At 36.6% G+C, this 19,583-nt stretch overlaps 2 protein-coding genes and 1 long non-coding RNA gene across 3 annotated transcripts in view; all 3 read left to right on the top strand.

Moving 5' to 3' along the window:
* The first annotated feature begins 882 nt into the window (after positions 1-882).
* Positions 883-4,391, top strand: LOC137055353 (uncharacterized). The gene is made up of 4 exons (XR_010899978.1): positions 883-911; positions 2,480-2,581; positions 2,684-2,713; positions 4,346-4,391. It is a non-coding gene; the product is annotated as an uncharacterized lncRNA (long non-coding RNA).
* Positions 4,392-4,579: 188 nt separating this feature from the next.
* On the top strand, positions 4,580-9,531 carry LOC137055713 (sushi, nidogen and EGF-like domain-containing protein 1). The gene is made up of 7 exons (XM_067429592.1): positions 4,580-4,808; positions 5,904-6,043; positions 6,146-6,415; positions 6,492-6,587; positions 6,673-6,802; positions 7,701-7,783; positions 9,219-9,531. Exons 1-7 carry the CDS (start codon positions 4,580-4,582, stop codon positions 9,291-9,293), a joined length of 1,023 nt encoding a protein of 340 aa, XP_067285693.1. The 3' UTR covers positions 9,294-9,531.
* A 7,011-nt stretch (positions 9,532-16,542) lies between these two features.
* Positions 16,543-19,583, top strand: part of LOC137055348 (mucin-2-like) — a 30,617-nt gene continuing 27,576 nt past the window's right edge. The window contains exons 1-3 of the mRNA XM_067429073.1: positions 16,543-16,586; positions 16,788-16,896; positions 16,984-19,577. Of these exons, the coding sequence (XP_067285174.1) occupies positions 16,839-16,896; positions 16,984-19,577 (2,652 nt within the window). The 5' untranslated portion in view covers positions 16,543-16,586; positions 16,788-16,838. The remainder of the gene's footprint in view (positions 16,587-16,787; positions 16,897-16,983; positions 19,578-19,583) is intronic.

Raw genomic sequence — 19,583 nt, 5'->3', positions numbered from 1 at the left:
AATAGCTACTACAGCAACCTTAAGAATAGGAGTGACGTTCCGGATCATTGGGCCTTTACCAGTATATCAGGTTTCATCAAGATTATGTGTGTTGTGACGTCTTATGTATTGTGTTTGTGTGTGTTTGTTTGTTTGTGTGGGCACTATTTCCAGATGAGACACAGGAATTCTTTGGGCGCCAATCTAATGGTGTCTACACCAAGTAAAGCAAATGCTCATCAAAGTACACTGGTTCCCTCAATAAAAACCAATAGGATTTTCCCATAGGCTTTTGGATTATCGCAGAAACAAGCTCTTTTTGTAGAATTTTGAATTTTAAAGCCTAAATGCAGTCTCCCGAATTAAAAAGCTAAAGGTAGGCTATAAACGGACTACGTTGCTCAACGTCAACATCACCATCACCAAGGTGATCACATCCCTCAATATTCAACTCTTCAATGTTTTTATCTCAAAACATTTTCCCAGAGCGTTTGAGTTAGATGAGTTTGTAAGAGCACAATTATTAGCATAATGAGTCTGTAAAAGCGGACTGAGCTGAGGTTACCTGTTCGGCGAGATGACGTTTAATCTGAAAATCTTCCACACTAGCACTAATTATTAACAAACTGGGGGGCATTAAGTCTATGTACACGAAATATTGTGCATAGTAGTACTTTTTGGTTTGTGAATAAAGAAAGTGAAGATGAAGTCCTATATAATGTATTGTTATTATCTGCAGTACATGTGAGATTATTTCTAAATTAAAGACTTTTCAATCAAATAGAGTTTGATTTTTGTTTCTGGCAGTGTTCCAACAAAACATATGTTCTTCCATTCAAGGACGTGTTTCCCTTGTAAACAATAGGACGTGTTTAAAATCAATAGAACTTCCTGCTAACCCACAGAAGGATCAAGAGCAGCTTAGAAGAAGGGTGAGTCCAATCTACTACATTCTCTCACAGTTTTTCCTTATATCTATAGTGGAATTAACTTCCACATTATAATGTGACCCTGGACCACAAAACCAGTCATAAGGGTCAATTTTTCTTAAAATTGAATTTACATCATATGAAAGCTGAATAAATAGCGTTTTGTTGATGAATGGTTTGTTAGGACAGGACAATATTTGTTCGAGATACAGCTACAGTTGCAAGAAAACGTGTGTGAACCGCTTGCAGAATCTGTTTTTATTTTAACAAAATAAGAGAGATCATACAAAATGTGTTATTTTTTCACGGTGTGCTGGTATAGGGTATAAGGAGTTGCCGACGAGTGACAATGAGGGTGATGACTTGCAAGTGCAGGAGATGAGCCGGCCGGAGAGAGTTGGGGAAATGTTGTTCTTATTTTGTTTAAAATATTATTATATATATATATATATATATATATATATATATATATATATATATATATATATATATATATATATATATATATATATATATATATATATATAATGATCTCCACGACAACCATCTGAAAGTACACACAGAGTATCAACCCTGAAAACCATCATCGGCAACTCTATACCTCAGCCAAGTTACTCACCTGCACTACTGTTCACTCTACTGGTTCTCAAAATAAACCTGTTCACTTTCTATTCAGTCTCCGTCGCTTCTGTACCATAACATTAACGAAAATACATTGTATTTAGTTGTATTAAATTACAACTAAAAGTTTTAGTTCAATCTTGAATGTAGTTTTAGGCACCCTGCAGTGCCTAACTTAAAAAAAACACACAAATATATTACATATTTACAGTAGAAATTTACAAAATATCATCATCTTTACTTAATATCCTTATGATTTTTGGCATAAAAGAAACATCGTTAATTTTGACCCATACAATGTATTTTTGGCTATTGCCACAAATATACCTCTACGACTTATGACTGGGTTTGTGGTGCAAGGTCACATATTATAAGTTGAGACAGCAACAAATATGAAGCAATAAGCCAATCAAGTAGCTTAATGTATTCATGATTTTATAAAATAGCAATAGTTGTTCAATAAATATTTACCCTTATTTATTAATAATATTTAGAATGAGATAATTACTCCAAGCTAAATAGCAAATTTTACAATTAACTATAATAATTAACAATTTATATTAGGTGTCTTGAACATGCATTTATATTAAAATGTTAAGCATTTGATAAATCTGCTTATTGTGTACATGTTTTGCAAATTATTTTCTATTGCGTAAGTCTGACTTCACACAAAGATCTGATCTCACCATCAAACTGAGAAAATATATATTGCAATATCTTCAAACAATATTCATTGGTGAAAAAAAATGAATGTAATAAATAATTTTATACATTTCAAACTAAGTAATTGGTTTTAAAGATGTCTAATATAAACTGGGACCTTTTTCCCCCATGCTTTAAAAGAGGCTCCTACACACTCAGAAAAAAATGAGTTTAATGTAAACTAATTAGTTACATTATTCAAGATTAACATTGGTTTAGCAAGGATAATAAATCTCCCCCGATTACAGAAGAAGGACTCCTGCATGCTGGTTTTATCTCTGACTTCATCATCATGAGACTGGCTCGGGTTTCACAGCTTCTGCTGCTGCTCATATCAGTCCTGGCACTGAGTAAGATTTAGTTTCTGCTTGATTATAAATTCTAATGTGGCAAAGGTGATATAAATATACAATTTTGTGTTTCTGAATATAATAATTTCTTTCTTGTAACAGCTAGGGCACAAACAACAATGCTGGCTATAGGTAAATATAGACCTTATAATCAAAACCAGTTTTTCTCGAATCTATAATGCCTCCGATGTGATTCAACAGTGTTCTCATACACATACTAATACACAATATTTTAATCTACTTTACAGAATTGTTATATATATACCAAATATATATATAACATATATATATATATATATTTGTACCAAATAGTTAAAAAAGTTGTTGAATATATGTACCAAATATGTATATGTACCAAAAGTATATGTACCAAAAGTTAAAAAAGTTGTTGAAAAAAAAATAAAAAATAATATATATATATATATATATATATATATATATATATATATATATATATATATATATATATATATATATATATATATATAATTTTTTATTTTTTTTCAACAACTTTTTTAACTTTTGGTACATACTTATAAAACTTACTTTGAGTTAAAAAATGCTGGCTATGGTGTCAACTGAACAAAGCAATGTGAACCTGAGAAATCAGTGAGTATCTTCATGAGAAAAGAAAACTTCTCGGTTGCGTATGCAGCCCTCGTTCCCTTAATGGGGGTTTTGGTTAGAAGCCAATTACCTTCGAGATCTACAAAACGAGCCAATGGCAAGATAATGCCATGGGTCTGTGGAATTTGCATAGCACAACTCTGCCCCCTTGTGGGTATATAAGGAGCTGTGCGGCAATCTCACATCATATTACCTGCTGAGGAGCCGAGGCCGAGCGCTCTGGCTGTACCAGCGGTACAGCAGAAGTGGCAGGTGGACAACTAGCAGTTATGTCAGTGATTGACGAATGGGGGTTCAATCTAATCATGCCACTCGGCTGTCTTACAGCGTCCTGCGCTGACCTGAGCTCCCTGCTGTGAGTCTTTAGCACGAACAAGGGTCTGGACTCAAGGCCAAGACCAAGGTACACTGGGAAGCATATTCCACGTGGAACACAATGGCCTCATAAAAGACAACATATGCTTACATGTTTATCACTTTTAGCAGTGTTAAATGTAACTTCAATGGGTTTCCTGTAAAATGACACCAACATTTTGAACTTAGACCACTGTATGTGTATGGGAAACTTTTTAATTTGGGTAGGCCAAATCCAGGCAGAAATCTCCAAAATGGTCCCAGATTTTAAGAGGTTAATGACCACAGAGAGTCAGGACCTCGCTTTAACGTCTCCTCTGAAGGATGGAAAAAGATGTGCCACGTGTAGCTTTTTAAGAGAGGAGAAAAGCAGAGAGAACACACACGCTGTGCTGAATCACTGCACAGATGAGACAGAAATGCAGAGCTCACTGGAACGCTCTGTAACGCCGACACTCTGGAGAGACGCTCGTCTTGTAGAGTACAGAAAGCTCAGGAAGGCAAATGACTCGACTCCAAAGCAGAAACATGATGTGAGATTGCTGCACAGCTCCTTATATACCCACAAGGGCGGGTGGAGTTGTGCTATGCAAATTCCGCAGACCCATGGGATTCGCTTGCCATTGGCTCCTTTTGTAGATATCAAAGGTGATTGGCTTCTAAGTGAAGCCCCCATTCGTCAGTCACTTACATAACTCATAGTGATTGAACGAAAGGGAACTGTTCTTGTCAAGTGAGTTCATGAGGTATTTACTGGTGTTGTATTTGTGTACATTCATTTAGACACCACCACACTATCCACCACTGAAACCACCACTGAATCCACCACAGTCATACCAGGTAATTAGTCATTTTTTTTAAAAGAGTTTTAAAAGTCTTTTCTGAGAAACAAAATTGTTTTTGTATTGTTGACTCATCATACATAATCTAATATACATTTGTCTGATTAAATGTTATCATAGGCAAGTATAGAAAAAATCCTGGATCAGTACATGATTGATTTAATGGTGTTTGTATATGTTCATTCTTCCAGAAACCACCACTGGAACCACCACTGAAACCACCACTGGAGCCACCACTGAAACCACCACTGAAACCACCATTGGAACCACCACTGAAACCACCACTGGAGCCACCACTGAAACCACCACTGGAATCACCACTGAAACCACCACTGGAATCACCACTGAAACCACCACTGGAGCCACCACTGAAACCACCACTGGAACCACCACAGTCCTAGCAGGTAATAAGGAGTCATGGATAACTCATTATTGTCTCTCCACTCAAACTTGCATTCTTTAAGTGAGTTCCTGAGTTACTTAATGGTATTTGTGTTCATCATTTTGTACACCACTGCCACCAAAGTGGAAACCAGCACAGTCTTAACAAGTAATAATTTTACAGATCCACATGTTACTGCCACTGTAAAGACACCACAATCCGCCTGTAGCATCTGTTTACCAGGATTATTATAGTTAACTCAAACCAATATTAAAAACATTTTCATTCAGTCAAATAAAATAGCTTGAACAGCTGAGAGGTCTCCTAAAGCTTCCAGGATCCTTCTCATCTGTAAGAGAAAAGGGTAAAGACTAAGAGAAGGCAAACACCCGTTAATGCGTGTCTGAGATCAAGCTCAACTGCTCATTCATCCCTGGGGTTTATATGGCCCCAGTGATGAGTGGAGATCGCAGTCAGGTGTGTGCATTGATTGCTGGTCAGATGCTCTGTGTGTCTTGCCAGGGGCAACTGATGTCGGGAGGATGGTAGTCCGCCACAATTAAATACTAAAATTACTAAATAAATAAAATAAAATGTATAGAACCTAAAATCACTTTAAAGGGATAGTACACCCACAAATAAATTCTGTCATTCATTACTCACCCTCATGTCGTTCCAAACCTGTAAGACCTTTGTTCATCTTCTGAACACAAATTAAGATATTTTTGATGAAATCTGAGAGCTCTCTGACCTCTCCATAGATAGCTATTTAATTAACACTTTCAAGGCCCAGAAAGGTAGTAAAACAGTTAAAATAGTCCATGTGACTTCAGTGGTTCAACCTTAATTTAATGAAACGACAAGAATATATTATTATATATTATATCTCTTATAAGCTCCGTCACTTGGGAGGAGCTCAGCCGTTGCTCCTCCACATCGAGAGGAGCCAGCTGAGGTGGCTCGGGCATCTATTTTGGATGCCTCCTGGACGCCTTCCCAGGGAAAAATAAAATAAAATAATAAAGACTTTATTCAACAATTTTATTCTAGCCTGTGTCTGTCGCTTGTAAAAATTGCTTTTTTTGTGTGTGTTTTTTTGTGTTCATTCCCTCTGCAGCACCAGGGATATTCTATCCATTCGGCACAGGAGCAGGAGACAGAGAATATTTGTTATCTAATTACGGTGATGAAAGCTACATACGTGTTGGCCTATCCCCTCCATATACGTTTTTTGGCCGCACATACAACCAGTCATATGTGAGAATTCAGTTCCATTGCCAGTCTTAATATGAATGCAATTGTTGTGATAAGCCAGTTCATACTTTCCTGGTGGATTTTAACGGATTTCTCATATCACAGGTTCATTTTAATGGACTCCTTACATTCAACAAACCTCAACCAGCATCAGGACCTAACTACAGTCCCACCAGAGGAGATGAAGATTTCATTGCTCCACTATGGGGTGATATTGATGACCAATACACTGGCTTGTTCTTATATCAGCAGTACACTAATGGAAGTGTGCTCACTCGCGCCTCTCAGGATATAAACCAGTATTTCCCTCAGACGAGATTCACTGCTTCTTCAGTATTTGTTGTCACTTGGGAATTTGGTGATCCCACAAACCCAGTCAGTTTGTTTTTATTTATTTACTTTTTAAACTGTGTAAACTATGAATTTGTGATGTTGTTTCTTTTTTTTTCAGGCAGTCCTGTTTCAAGTGGTTTTAATTTCAGGTGTTGGTCATTCTTTCTTTCTGATAAATTATGGTAACTGCGCTGCGATAACTGAACAAGTGGAGGTAAAACAAACATGACAGAATTGAATTCAACTTCTATACCAGCTCTGTATGTATTCTTAACATTGGTTTATCATGGCTTTAATAGGCTGGATATGACACAATAAACTCCACAAACCACTTTGTAATTCCTGATTCAATTAATGGCAACTACCAAAACCTCAAGAACACGAGTAACGTGAATGTTCCGGGTCGATGGGCTTTTATCAGTGCATCAGGTAGGAGTTTCATCAAGATTATGTGTCACTTCAGCCTGATCTCATGCAAATGTGTATCTATTGCACAAATCGTATTTATCATGTTATTTATAAGCCAATATGAGTTTTTACGTGCATATACGCAGTTTTACATGCATATGCACACTTTATAACGTGTTATATGCACGTACCCCACACCACTTACACTCTTAGAAGAAAAGGTTCTATATAGAACCTTAAAAGGTTCAATCAGCGCTACGTATTTGGAACCCCTAAAAGTTTATATATAGAACCCTTTTTAAGTGCCAAAAGGGTTCTTTCTTGTCATAATAGAACCTTTGTTAGCATAAAAGGTTCTTCAGAGTTCATAAAAGAAAGATCCTTTTATGCTAAAAAGGTTTAAAAAATAGCATTTAGAGTCAACTCCAAATTACCTTTGATGCTAAAAAGGTTCTATAATGACAAGAAAGAACCCTTTTGGCACTTAAAAAGGGTTCTATATAGAAACTTTTAGGGGTTCCAAATACGTAGCGCCGATAGAACCTTTTAAGGTTCTAAATAGAAACTTTTCTTCTAAGAGTGTACCCAGTGGGGTGACAATGCGTATAAAATGCACGTAAAAACTAATTTTGGCATATGTATTTTGCACATAAATAAAAAATAATGCTATATATGCAATTCATGAGAATATTGTTGTATAAGGTTTTATAACATGGTATAAAGTTTTTGTGTCCCTTTAGAAAGGCCTCATAAGATTTTTGATTTAACTTTTGCACTAAATTATATTATTTGTTAAACTTATATTTGCAATTACAGTGGTCTAATTATAAATATCAGAGTTTCATCAAGATTATGTGTCAGATTGTTTATGCCATGTTATCATGTCTTTTTTTTCACATATTTTTCTGTGTCCCTTTAGAAAGCCTCATAGGACTTCAAATGAGACTCTCATCATTTTCAGACCTGACACAGAGTGGAGAGATTGAGACCGTTTTGCAGCAAGTAAGTCATTAGGGTAGGACTGGGCGGTATAGTGATATATATCGTTACCAAAAATGTCTATTGTTGGAGATTGTTATACTGTGTGTATTGCGGTGTGTAAAAGTGACATGTGAAGGCCAAGTAATGGTAACCCATACTCAGAATTTGACCTCTGTATTTAACCCATCCAAGTTAGTGCACACACATTAGGAGTAGTGAACATACACACACTGCAAACCATGGACACACACACACCTGGAGCAGTGTGCAGCCATTTTTTGCTGTGGTGCCTGGGGAGCAATAAGGGGTTAGGTGTCTTGCTCAAGAACACCTCTGGGTTACCACGACTGCCCCAATGTATGTAAATATATAGTACTGTTGACACTTCAGAGAGATGAAATGCATGAATGAGAATATAAAGAGCAGGACATGCTTGATGTTAAAAAGTGCGGTGCTCATGCTGACTGCCTTGATACTGTAATAATATTGGCGAAACGGATTTGGCAAATTTGCAAATTTGTCGCCGAGCTCTGGAGAGAGTCAAATGCATCTCTCGAATGCGATCAGAATCTCACCGCAGTTTTTAGGCTATTCAGTAAGTTAATGCAGGCACGCAAAACCTCTCATTGACAAACAAAGTCAAGACCTAAGTAAAATATTTATTGATTAAAATTCGTTTTTTAACTTAATTTTTATAAAAGAACTTTTTGAGATTGCGATGAACTGACAAAGCAACAGCATTTTATTGCGGTCATCAAGATTATGATGGGTACTAAAAGGTAGTCCTCTAAAAGGTAGTAAAGGCATTGTTAAAATAGTCCATGTGACTCCAGTGGTTTAATGTTATGAAGCTACAAGAATATTTTTTGTACAAAAAAAAAAAAATACTTCATTTAACAATGTCTTCACACAAGCTGGCCAATACTGAGCCAGCTTTCTGATGTTGAACCCGGAAGCGGTGCAGTGTTTACAATGTTTGGGTGAACTAACCCATAACCCTACATTTCTGTACAAATTCTAGATACATGTTATATAAACCTATTGGACCTGAAAAACGTAATTAGTTTAATTCATATTTTTGTTATATTGTATTTGCCCTATCGTTTGTAATTTTTTCTTATTTTTTATAACAGAAATTAGATAAAATAACACCCAAAAGACTATATTGTGATATACATTATATAAATAACACCTCTCATATTGTGAAAAAAGAATTTAGTCAAATCGCCCACCCCTACACTGGGTCATTTTACTTTTTTATGGAATTTTCATAACCAGTGGTTCTCAAACCTGTCCTGGAGTACCACCAGCCCTGCACATTTTGTATGTCTCCCTATATCTGACACACCGTTTTTAAGGTCTTGTTAGTAGGGCTGTTGGTACTCCAGGACAGGTTTGAGAACCACTGCAATAGAGTATAATGGAATTAATATACTTTTTGATCTGTCTGTTTCAGATAAAACAAGACCTGGTCAATCGTGGACTGTCAGGCAGCATCGAGATAAAGATAAGAAAAGTCCAAAAGCTGTAATATGAGCCTCATTGAAGGGAATTACAACGCTGAATGTTGATGCCATTGAAAATGTAAAAACGGATAAAGAATGTCGCTACAGGAAAGGGAACCTTATAATTTCTCACCCTTCAATTTTCTCACACACACACACACACACACACACACACACACACACACACACACACACACACACACACACACGCATGTTGGTCTATGTGGTTTACAGGGACTCTCCATAGGCGTAATGGTTTTTATACCATACAAACCGTATTTTCTATCCCCTACACTGCCCCTGCCCCTAAACCTACCCATCACAGGAAACATTCTGCATTTTTACTTTCTCAAAAAAACATAATTTAGTATGTTTTTAAGGCCATTTGAATTATGAGGACATTTGATATGTCCTCATAAACCACATTTATAGTGTAATACCAGTGTAATACCCATGTAGTTATACAAATTTGTGTCCTCATAAACCACATAAACAGGCTCACACACACACACACACACACACACACACACACACACACACACACACATATATATATATATATATATATATATATATATATATATATATATATATATATATATTAATTCCACATCATGATACAAAATAACTATACAGTATGTTAATTGTGTTTAATCTAAATTATTATTATTACAAAATGTAAAATGTTTTTGACATCTTTTTAAATATTTGTGCTTGAAAATAATTGTGCAATATTGTGTGTTGTCTCGCCCAACCCGACACTTCATCAAAAATTCTCCATTGGTTCATCAACCATAACTCCACCCAGGACAGCCAGGAACCTTGGAGTTGTGATTGATGACCAGTTAAACTTCACTGACCACATTACTGCAACAGCCCGGTCCTGCAGATTTGCTTTATACAACAATAGAAAGATTAGACCCTTCCTATCAGAACAGGCCGCACAACTCCTGGTTCAAGCTCTTGTTCTCTCCAGACTGGACTACTGTAATGCTCTTCTGGCTGGGCTTCCGGCATGCACTATTAAACCCTTGCAGCTGATCCAGAATGCAGTGGCGAGAGTGGTCTTTAACGAACCGAAGAGAGCACACGTCACGCCTCTCTTCATCAGTTTGCACTGGTTGCCAATGGCCACTCGCATCAAATTCAAGGCACTGGTGCTCAAAAGCAACCACTGGCTCTGCACCAATATACCTAAACTCACCTGTTCAGACTTGCACATCCTCCAGAAGTTTGTGTTTTGCAAGTGAACAACGCCTCGTAGTGCCATCCCAAAGAGGTACGATATCACTCTCAAGGACCTTTTCCTGGACCATTCCCACATGGTGGAATGACCTGCCTATCTCAATTCGAGCAGCCAAATGTGAAGCCATTTAAAAAAAATATATATATATATATATATATATATATATATATATATATATATATATATATATATATATATATATATATATATATATATATATATTCCAGCAGCACCGGACAAATTAAAACTAGCACTTAACTATTATATCTGTTTGTCTATTTATAAAAATGTGAAGTGACAATTTGCAAATGCAGATTCAACGATTCATAAATACATGTAACATCATTCATAAATGTGTGATGGAAATTAATTAAAGATCTTGATATATACACATTTGTGTAAATATTTTACATTTATTTAGGTAAGATGCATTTGTGTGAGCATTTGGGAAAATATTTATGCTTTTACTTTTGCATTTATAAATTGTGTTTTGAATTTACATTTGATTTTGTAAATGTGAATTGTGCCGTACGTTTATGAATTTTGTTTTGTAAATGTATTATTTTTGAGGCTGATCTGGTTCCATATTAATCAACCCTTTTTCGGTATTAATTGCACTCGATGGTGAAAGACATGAAGCATCACTTGAACTGGGCTTTTCTGTGTTGCCGGTTACATTACTTGCCCACCATGGTTTTGATTTTTTTTTTTTATAGTAATACAATTATTTAGTTTAGTCAGAGAACAGACACTAAAATTAAAAATGAAACGTGCAGTGTGAGCTATAATATATATATATATATATATATATATATATATATATATATATATATATATATATATATATATATATATATATATATATATATATAGTGTTGATTTAATGTCTTTATATGAATCAAAATTAGCTATGATGTTTACTGTATGTAAATCAAACTCTGTATTCTAGTAACTGTGTAAATCCTGTATCTCTGTACTCTCAACTCTCAGAATTATAGTTCATGTTATCTCTACAATCGCAGAAACCCGACTGTACCGAATCTCGTGTGCAAATTACAACAAGATCATTAGTACAAAAGTACCAGCTTTCTGTTAAAAAAATGAATAACAAGTATGGAAGAGATTCAAGCTGTGCTGCTTTTGCTGATAACGTTAGGTTTACTAAAGAGGTAATTAACAACGACAGAAAAGAGCACTAGCATATTCAGAAAGCTTGTAAAGCTAGATTTAAAACGACAATGTATATTATTATATACATTACCCAAAGTTCCTGGTTTCTGCGGTCAAAACACACAGAGTACCACCCAAAGTTCCTTGTTTCTGCGGTCAAAACACACCGAGTACCACCCCAAAGTTCCTTGTTCCTGCGGTCAAAACACACCGAGTACCACCCCAAAGTTCCTGGTTCCTGCGGTCAAAACACACCGAGTACCACCCAAAGTTACTGGTTCCTGCGGTCAAAACACACAGAGGACCACCCCAAAGTTACTGGTTCCTGCGGTCAAAACACACAGAGGACCACCCCAAAGTTCCTGGTTCCTGCGGTCAAAACACACCGAGTACCACCCAAAGTTCCTTGTTCCTGCGGTCAAAACACACAGAGGACCACCCCAAAGTTCCTGGTTCCTGCGGTCAAAACACACCGAGTACCACCCAAAGTTACTGGTTCCTGCGGTCAAAACACACAGAGGACCACCCCAAAGTTCCTGGTTCCTGCGGTTAAAACACACCGAGTACCACCCAAAGTTCCTGGTTCCTGCGGTCGCAACACACCGAGTACCACCCAAAGTTCCTGGTTCCTGCGGTCGCAACACACCGAGTACCACCCAAAGTTCCTGGTTCCTGCAGTCAAAACACACAGAGGACCACACAAAATTCCTGGTTCCTGTGGTCGCAACACACCGAGTACCACCCAAAGTTCCTGGTTCCTGCGGTCAAAACACACCGAGTACCACCCAAAGTTCCTGGTTCCTGCGGTCAAAACACGCCGAGTACCACCCAAAGTTCCTGGTTCCTGTGGTCAAAACACACAGAGGACCACCCCAAAGTTCCTGGTTCCTGTGGTCAAAACACACAGAGGACCACCCCAAAGTTCCTGGTTCCTGCAGTCAAAACACACCGAGTACCACCCCAAAGTTACTGGTTCCTGCGGTCAAAACACACAGAGGACCACCCCAAAGTTCCTGGTTCCTGCGGTCAAAACACACCGAGTACCACCCCAAAGTTCCTGGTTCCTGGGGAAAGTTCCTGTGGGGGAAATGCGGCTTTAGAGTTTTGTCTCAGGAGACAAGTGTGAGAAACAGGAGACTTAAGCAAAAGTCTCCATTTAATATTAATGTATCCTCATTTATGTCTCGCAGAAACATTTGAATTGTTAAAGGTTTTTTTCCCCCCTCTGGGTAGATTATATGTGATTCATCCATGCCATTTCGATCAAGTACAATACATGCAAAGAACAAAACAATCTATGTTTACATGCATGTAAATGGGTTGTACAAGATAAACTTTGTAATGTTAAACAAAGAAGAAAACGGTTAAGCAGCAACCATGAAGCACTGGTACACCAGTATTACATTGGTTATGGAGAAATAATTTATCTAGACTAAACACCATACATTTATCTGATCATTGTTTGGAATAAGCACTGCATATTCATTTCTGGGCACTTAAGATCAATTTTAATGAATAACCCTTGATATTCTGAAACACATAATGCTTTTTGAATGATAGTTTTAGTATTTACAATATTAGTACAAATTTAAAATGTAAGTTTATCCTAAAATAAAATGTTCCGGGATTAGTTGAAAAACTTCTTAGACTAGTCTTAAAAGGTAGCCAAGAATTATTTTTCCTCCAAGCCTGGTAATAACTTAAGTCAGTTACATAAAAAGGTAATTTAATTTAAATTGGAAAAGAACCACCAGAAGGCGAAGCTGATACCTAAATAAGACATATAAGAGATAATAAGCCCTTAGTATCCTGAGCTTAGGGAAAGCTCTGTCAGAGCCATCGCCTTGTGGACAGCACATCAACATTGAGGAACACAGCACCTCAACAGCACGAGTTCAAGTCCCAGCTAAAGGTATACTTTCCTGCTCCTGTTCCCTTCTCGCCTCTCCCCTTGTTTCCGGTCGCTTATCATACGGTCCTGTCCATTAAAGGTGAAAAACCCCAATGTCATAAAAAAAAGATAGAAAAAAACCCACAATAAGACAAAGAGAACACCCATGTTTCTTGTTTCTCATATGCACTCCTTTTGCACAGATATTTCTCATGTCTCAGTTGTGTCTACTCTTATTTCTCTTATGGATTTTAGGAGAAACATCGGAAACACTACTGATACTACAACAAGAGCTAAATAAGATTCTCAATTAATTCTCAGATATTTCTCAGATATTTCTCATGTCTCACACTCAAAAAAATGATTCAGGCCCTTCAAAGATAAGACACATTTAAATTATGTTTACTTTACCTAATTAAATTAAGTTGTGTCAAAATGTGTTCAATCAGCCTAATATATTTAAAACTGAAGTTTACTTAATTAATTTGCGTTAAAACTACATTAAATATTTGTGCTGACATAACTGGGCAGTGGATCTGTAGTTCCCAGCATGCTTTGCAAGGGACTGCACATAGGAGAGAAAAAAAGTGTTATTTTATGTGTTTTTCAGTAAAGGGAAATATGTTATTAGTTTATGACAGTGTTTAATGTTCAGTTATGTTAGACATTGAGGAGTTTCTGTAATTTGTGGTTACCATTATGCAGAAGAGTGTTGCCTGTGTTTAGGCTATATATACACTATATATACAAATTCATTGGATGGAATTCCTGCTCTCAATTCAATATTTTTTGTTTGTCCAATGAGTTAATTTTGCATTTTATGTTTAAAAATATGCTTGTTGTTATTTAAATTTTTTAAAGGCAACTTAAATTGATAACAGTGTTCACCTTACATAATAAACTTTTATAAATTTAACATAACATAATAAAGTAAACGGCACATGTAAATATTATGTAACAGTGACAAATTCAAATGGTTTATATTTACTCAATTTACTCAATTACTTGTATGTGTATATATATATATATATATATATATATATATATATATATATATATATATATATATATATATATATATATATATGATTATATCCACAACAGCTGTGCAGAAGGGGCCCAATTACATTTTTTGTCATGGGGTTATGCTCCTAAATATTTTCTATCTTTCACAGATTCAAGAGAGAAAAGCATAACATGTGATAACTTGAATTAGCTTTTTACTATTATCTATATATTTAAAAAAAGAAATTTATTCTTTAATGAATTGCTGGCTGTGTTTCAACAAAACATATTTTCTTGTTTCCCCATAAACAGTGACAGAACGTGTTTAAAAGCAGCGATACTTCCTGCTAACACACAGAAGGCGCAAGAGCAGCTTAGAAGAAGGGTAAGTCCAATCTTTCAATTTAATGTTACACTCCATAAGCTGTACTCTCTCACAATGTGTCCTTATTTGTGTAATGAAATTAACTCTAATATTAAATTATAATATTATAATAATTTTCTAAAAATATAATACATTAATTTAAAGCAATTAGCTAATCAAGTAGCTTAATGTGTTTATTATTGTATTAAACAGCAGTGTGTTCAATAAATAAATATTCAATGTTATTTATTAGTTATACGTAGTTATAATAATAATAATAATATGTAATGTCATAAAAATATAAGTAATCTGTTGTTAAAAGGTTAGTTCACCCAAAAATTTAAATTATGTCATTAATGACTCTAATGTCGTTCCACACCCGTAAGACCTCATTCATCTTCGAAACACAGTTATTTATACAGTTTATATTTAGTCAGAGATCTTTTCTGTTCCTCCATTGAATGTACATACGGTGCACTGTCCCTTTCCAGAAAGGTAATAAAAACATCATTAACGTATCCATATGTGACATCAGTTGGTTAGTTATAATTTATTCAGCTTTATTCAGCATTGTCTTCTCTTCCGGGTTTGTTTTCAATCTGCATTCACGACTCTGCAGTGTCGCTGCTGACGTCTTACAGTATCTTGTGCGCTGAGCTTCGTTTTACAGTCTGAGGGAGACACACGCTTTATTCAAGCTATGCTACATTGTTTGTATTTTGGTATTGCTATATTTTTTTAAATGGCGCATAAGTGTGCATGTCGCAGATGTCCTAATTGCCAAAAAAAAACACGGAGACTTAAAAGTGCATTACCAATGTTGACAGATGAAAGGAATCACTTTTACTCTCTCTCGGTAAACGATCCAGAGCGACTAAAGGGGGTTGCACACCGGACGCGAAGCTCAGCACCGTGTCTCAGGTATCTCACACTGGACGTGCACATTATATACGCACAAGCTCAGTTTTGAATCGACTTCTGACAGAAGAGCTGCGCGATGGGTGTATCTTGTAGCACAGGGTGAAATCAGTACATACATTGATGATTTAAGGGAAATATAATATAAATTTAATATAAAAACTTGAAATGGTGCTCTGTGATTTTTAACTACTTCCTGAGTCAGCGCCGAATGCCATCGTCGTGAGTGTACGTTCATTGAAAACAATGTGTTCGAATATTTAAAGACGCTTCGCCTCGTTTGCAACCCCCTTAAAGCTATGGTTGGTATGTGTTCTGTGAGATGTTGATTTACCTCTTCAAATCTTCCTTCTACTGACATTGTTCAGTGAGCATTTTTCACCGGACGAATGCAGTGCAGATGTTATCTCATCTGCTGAATGATCCACTTTCCAGCTGCGGCATTACTATGTTCCTCAGACTGTAAACGAAGTTCAGACGCACAAGATAACACGTCAGCAGCGTCACCGCAGAATCATAAACGCAGACTGAAAACAAACCTGGAAAACAGTGCTGAATAAAGTCATAGCTTTTGTAATTTTCGAACCAAAATGTATTTTCGATGCTTCAAAAAATTCGAACTAACCAACTGATGTCACATATTGACTACTTTGATGATGTTTTTATTACCTTTCTGGAAAGGGACAGTATACCGGACGGTCTTACGGGTGTGGAACGGCATTAGGGTGAGTCATTAATTACATCATTTAAATTTTTGGTGAACTAACCCTTTAAAGAAATCTAATATAAAGTGGGCATTTTTTCCATCCAATTTGAAAGTGGCTCCTACAATCATATTTTAGTTGAAAATATTTCATTTCTAATAGGATATTATTACTTCAATTATTCAAGATTAACATTTTAGTGAGAATAACTAATCTCCTCAGATTACAGAAGAAGGACTCCTGCATGCTGGTTTTATCTCTGACTTCCTCATCATGCGATTGTCTCGGGTTTCACAGCTTCTGCTGCTGCTCATATCACTCCTGGCACTGAGTACGATTTTTTTGATTATCAGCCTTAATGTGGCAAAAGAAACTATAAATATACAATTTAATGTTTTAATCATCTTCTCTTTAACAGCCTGGGCACAATCAACAACTGAACCAACTACAACTCAAACATCAACTGACACAACAACTGAACCAACTACAACTCAAACAACAACTGACACAACAACTGAACCAACTACAACAACTCTAACATCAACTGACACAACAACAGCTGAACCAACTACAACTCAAACATCAACTGACACAACAACTGAACCAAATACAACTCAAACATCAACTGACACAACAACAACTGAACCAACTACAACTCAAACAACAACTGACACAACAACTGAACCAACTACAACTCAAACAACAACTGACACAACAACTGAACCAACTACAACAACTCAAACACCAACTGACACAACAACAGCTGAACCAACTACAACTCAAACATCAACTGACACAACAACAACTGAACCAACTACAACTCAAACAACAACTGACACAACACCTGAACCAACTACAACTCAAACATCAACTGCTACGACAACAGCTGAACCAACAACAACTCAAACATCAACTGACACAACACCTGAAGCAACTACAACTCAAACATCAACTGCTACGACAACAGCTGAACCAACAACAACTCAAACATCAACTACTACAATAACAACAGAACCAACAACAACAACTCAAACATCAACTGACACAACAACTGTACCAACTACAACAACAACTGAACAAACAACATCAACAACTCAAACATCAACTGACACAACAACTGTACCAACTACAACAACAACTGAACCAACAACAACAACAACTCAAACATCAACTGACACAACAACTGTACCAACTACAACTCAAACATCAACTGACACAATAACAACTGAACCAACTACACCTCAAACAACAACTGACACAACAACTGAACCAACTTCAACTCAAACAACAACTGACACAACAACTGAACCAACAACAACTCAAACATCAACTGACACAACAACTGAACCAACTACAACTCAAACAACAACTGACACAACAACTGAACCAACAACAACAACTCAAACATCAACTGACACAACAACTGTACCAACTACAACTCAAACAACAACTGACACAACAACTGAACCAACAACAACTCAAACATCAACTGACACAACAACTGAACCAACAACAACTCAAACAACAACTGACACAACAACTGAACCAACAACAACTCAAACATCAACTGACACAACAACTGAACCAACAACAACTCAAACAACAACTGACACAACAACTGAACCAACAACAACTCAAACATCAACTGACACAACAACTGAACCAACTACAACTCAAACAACAACTGACACAACAACAACTGAACCAACTACAACTCAAACAACAACTGACACAACAACAACTGAACCAACAACAACTCAAACATCAACTGACACAACAACTCAAACATCAACTGCTACAACAACAACTGAACCAACAACAACAACTCAAACATCAACTGTTACAACAGCAAATGAGCCAACAACAACAACTCAAACATCAACTGCTACTACAACAGCTGAACCAACAACAACAACTCAAACATCAACTGCTACAACAACAGCTGAACCAACAACAACTCAAACATCAACTGCTACAACAACACCTGAACCAACAACAACAACTCAAACATCAACTGACACAACAACAGCTGAACCAACAACAACTCAAACATCAACTGCTACAACAACAGCTGAACCAACAACAACTCAAACATCAACTGCTACAACAACAGCTGAACCAGCAACAACAACTCAAACATCAACTGCTACAACAGCTGAACCAACAACAACAACTCAAACATCAACTGCTACAACAACAACTGAACCAACAACAACTCAAACATCAACTGCTACAACAACAGCTGAACCAACAACAACTCAAACATCAACTGCTACAACAACAACTGAACCAACAACAACTCAAACATCAACTGCTACAACAACAACTGAACCAACAACAACTCAAACATCAACTGCTACGTCAACTGAACCAACAACTCAAACATCAACTGCCACAACAACAGCTGAACCAACAACAACTCAAACATCAACTGCCACAACAACAGCTGAACCAACAACAACAACAACTCAAACATCAACTGACACAACAACTGAACCAACTACAACTCAAACATCAACTGCCACAACAACAACTGAACCAACTACAACAACTCAAACATCAACTGCTACAACAACAGCTGAACTAACAACAACTCAAACATCAACTTCTACAACAACAACTGAACCAACAACAACTCAAACATCAACTGCTACAACAACAACTGAACCAACAACAACTCAAACATCAACTGCTACAACAACAACTGAACCAACAACAACTCAAACATCAACTGCTACGTCAACTGAACCAACAACTCAAACATCAACTGCCACAACAACAGCTGAACCAACAACAACAACAACTCAAACATCAACTGACACAACAACTGAACCAACTACAACTCAAACATCAACTGCCACAACAACAGCTGAACCAACAACAACAACTCAAACATCAACTGCCACAACAACAGCTGAACCAACAACAACTCAAACATCAACTGCCACAACAACAACTGAACCAACAACAACTCAAACATCAACTGCTACAACAACAACTGAACCAACAACAACTCAA

Source organism: Pseudorasbora parva, chromosome 21 (assembly GCF_024679245.1).
Source record: "Pseudorasbora parva isolate DD20220531a chromosome 21, ASM2467924v1, whole genome shotgun sequence".
NCBI classification, from domain to species: Eukaryota; Metazoa; Chordata; class Actinopteri; order Cypriniformes; family Gobionidae; genus Pseudorasbora; species Pseudorasbora parva.
This window is presented reverse-complemented; position numbering and strand designations above follow the sequence as displayed.

Coding starts and splice junctions, on each gene's coding strand:
- LOC137055713 (XM_067429592.1), top strand. CDS start 4,580: ATGTTCATTCTTCCAGAAACCACCACTGGAACCACCACTGAAACCACC. Junction 6,588..6,672: donor CGATAACTGAACAAGTGGAG/GTAAAACAAACA, acceptor TGGCTTTAATAG/GCTGGATATGACACAATAAA. Junction 7,784..9,218: donor TTGAGACCGTTTTGCAGCAA/GTAAGTCATTAG, acceptor TGTCTGTTTCAG/ATAAAACAAGACCTGGTCAA.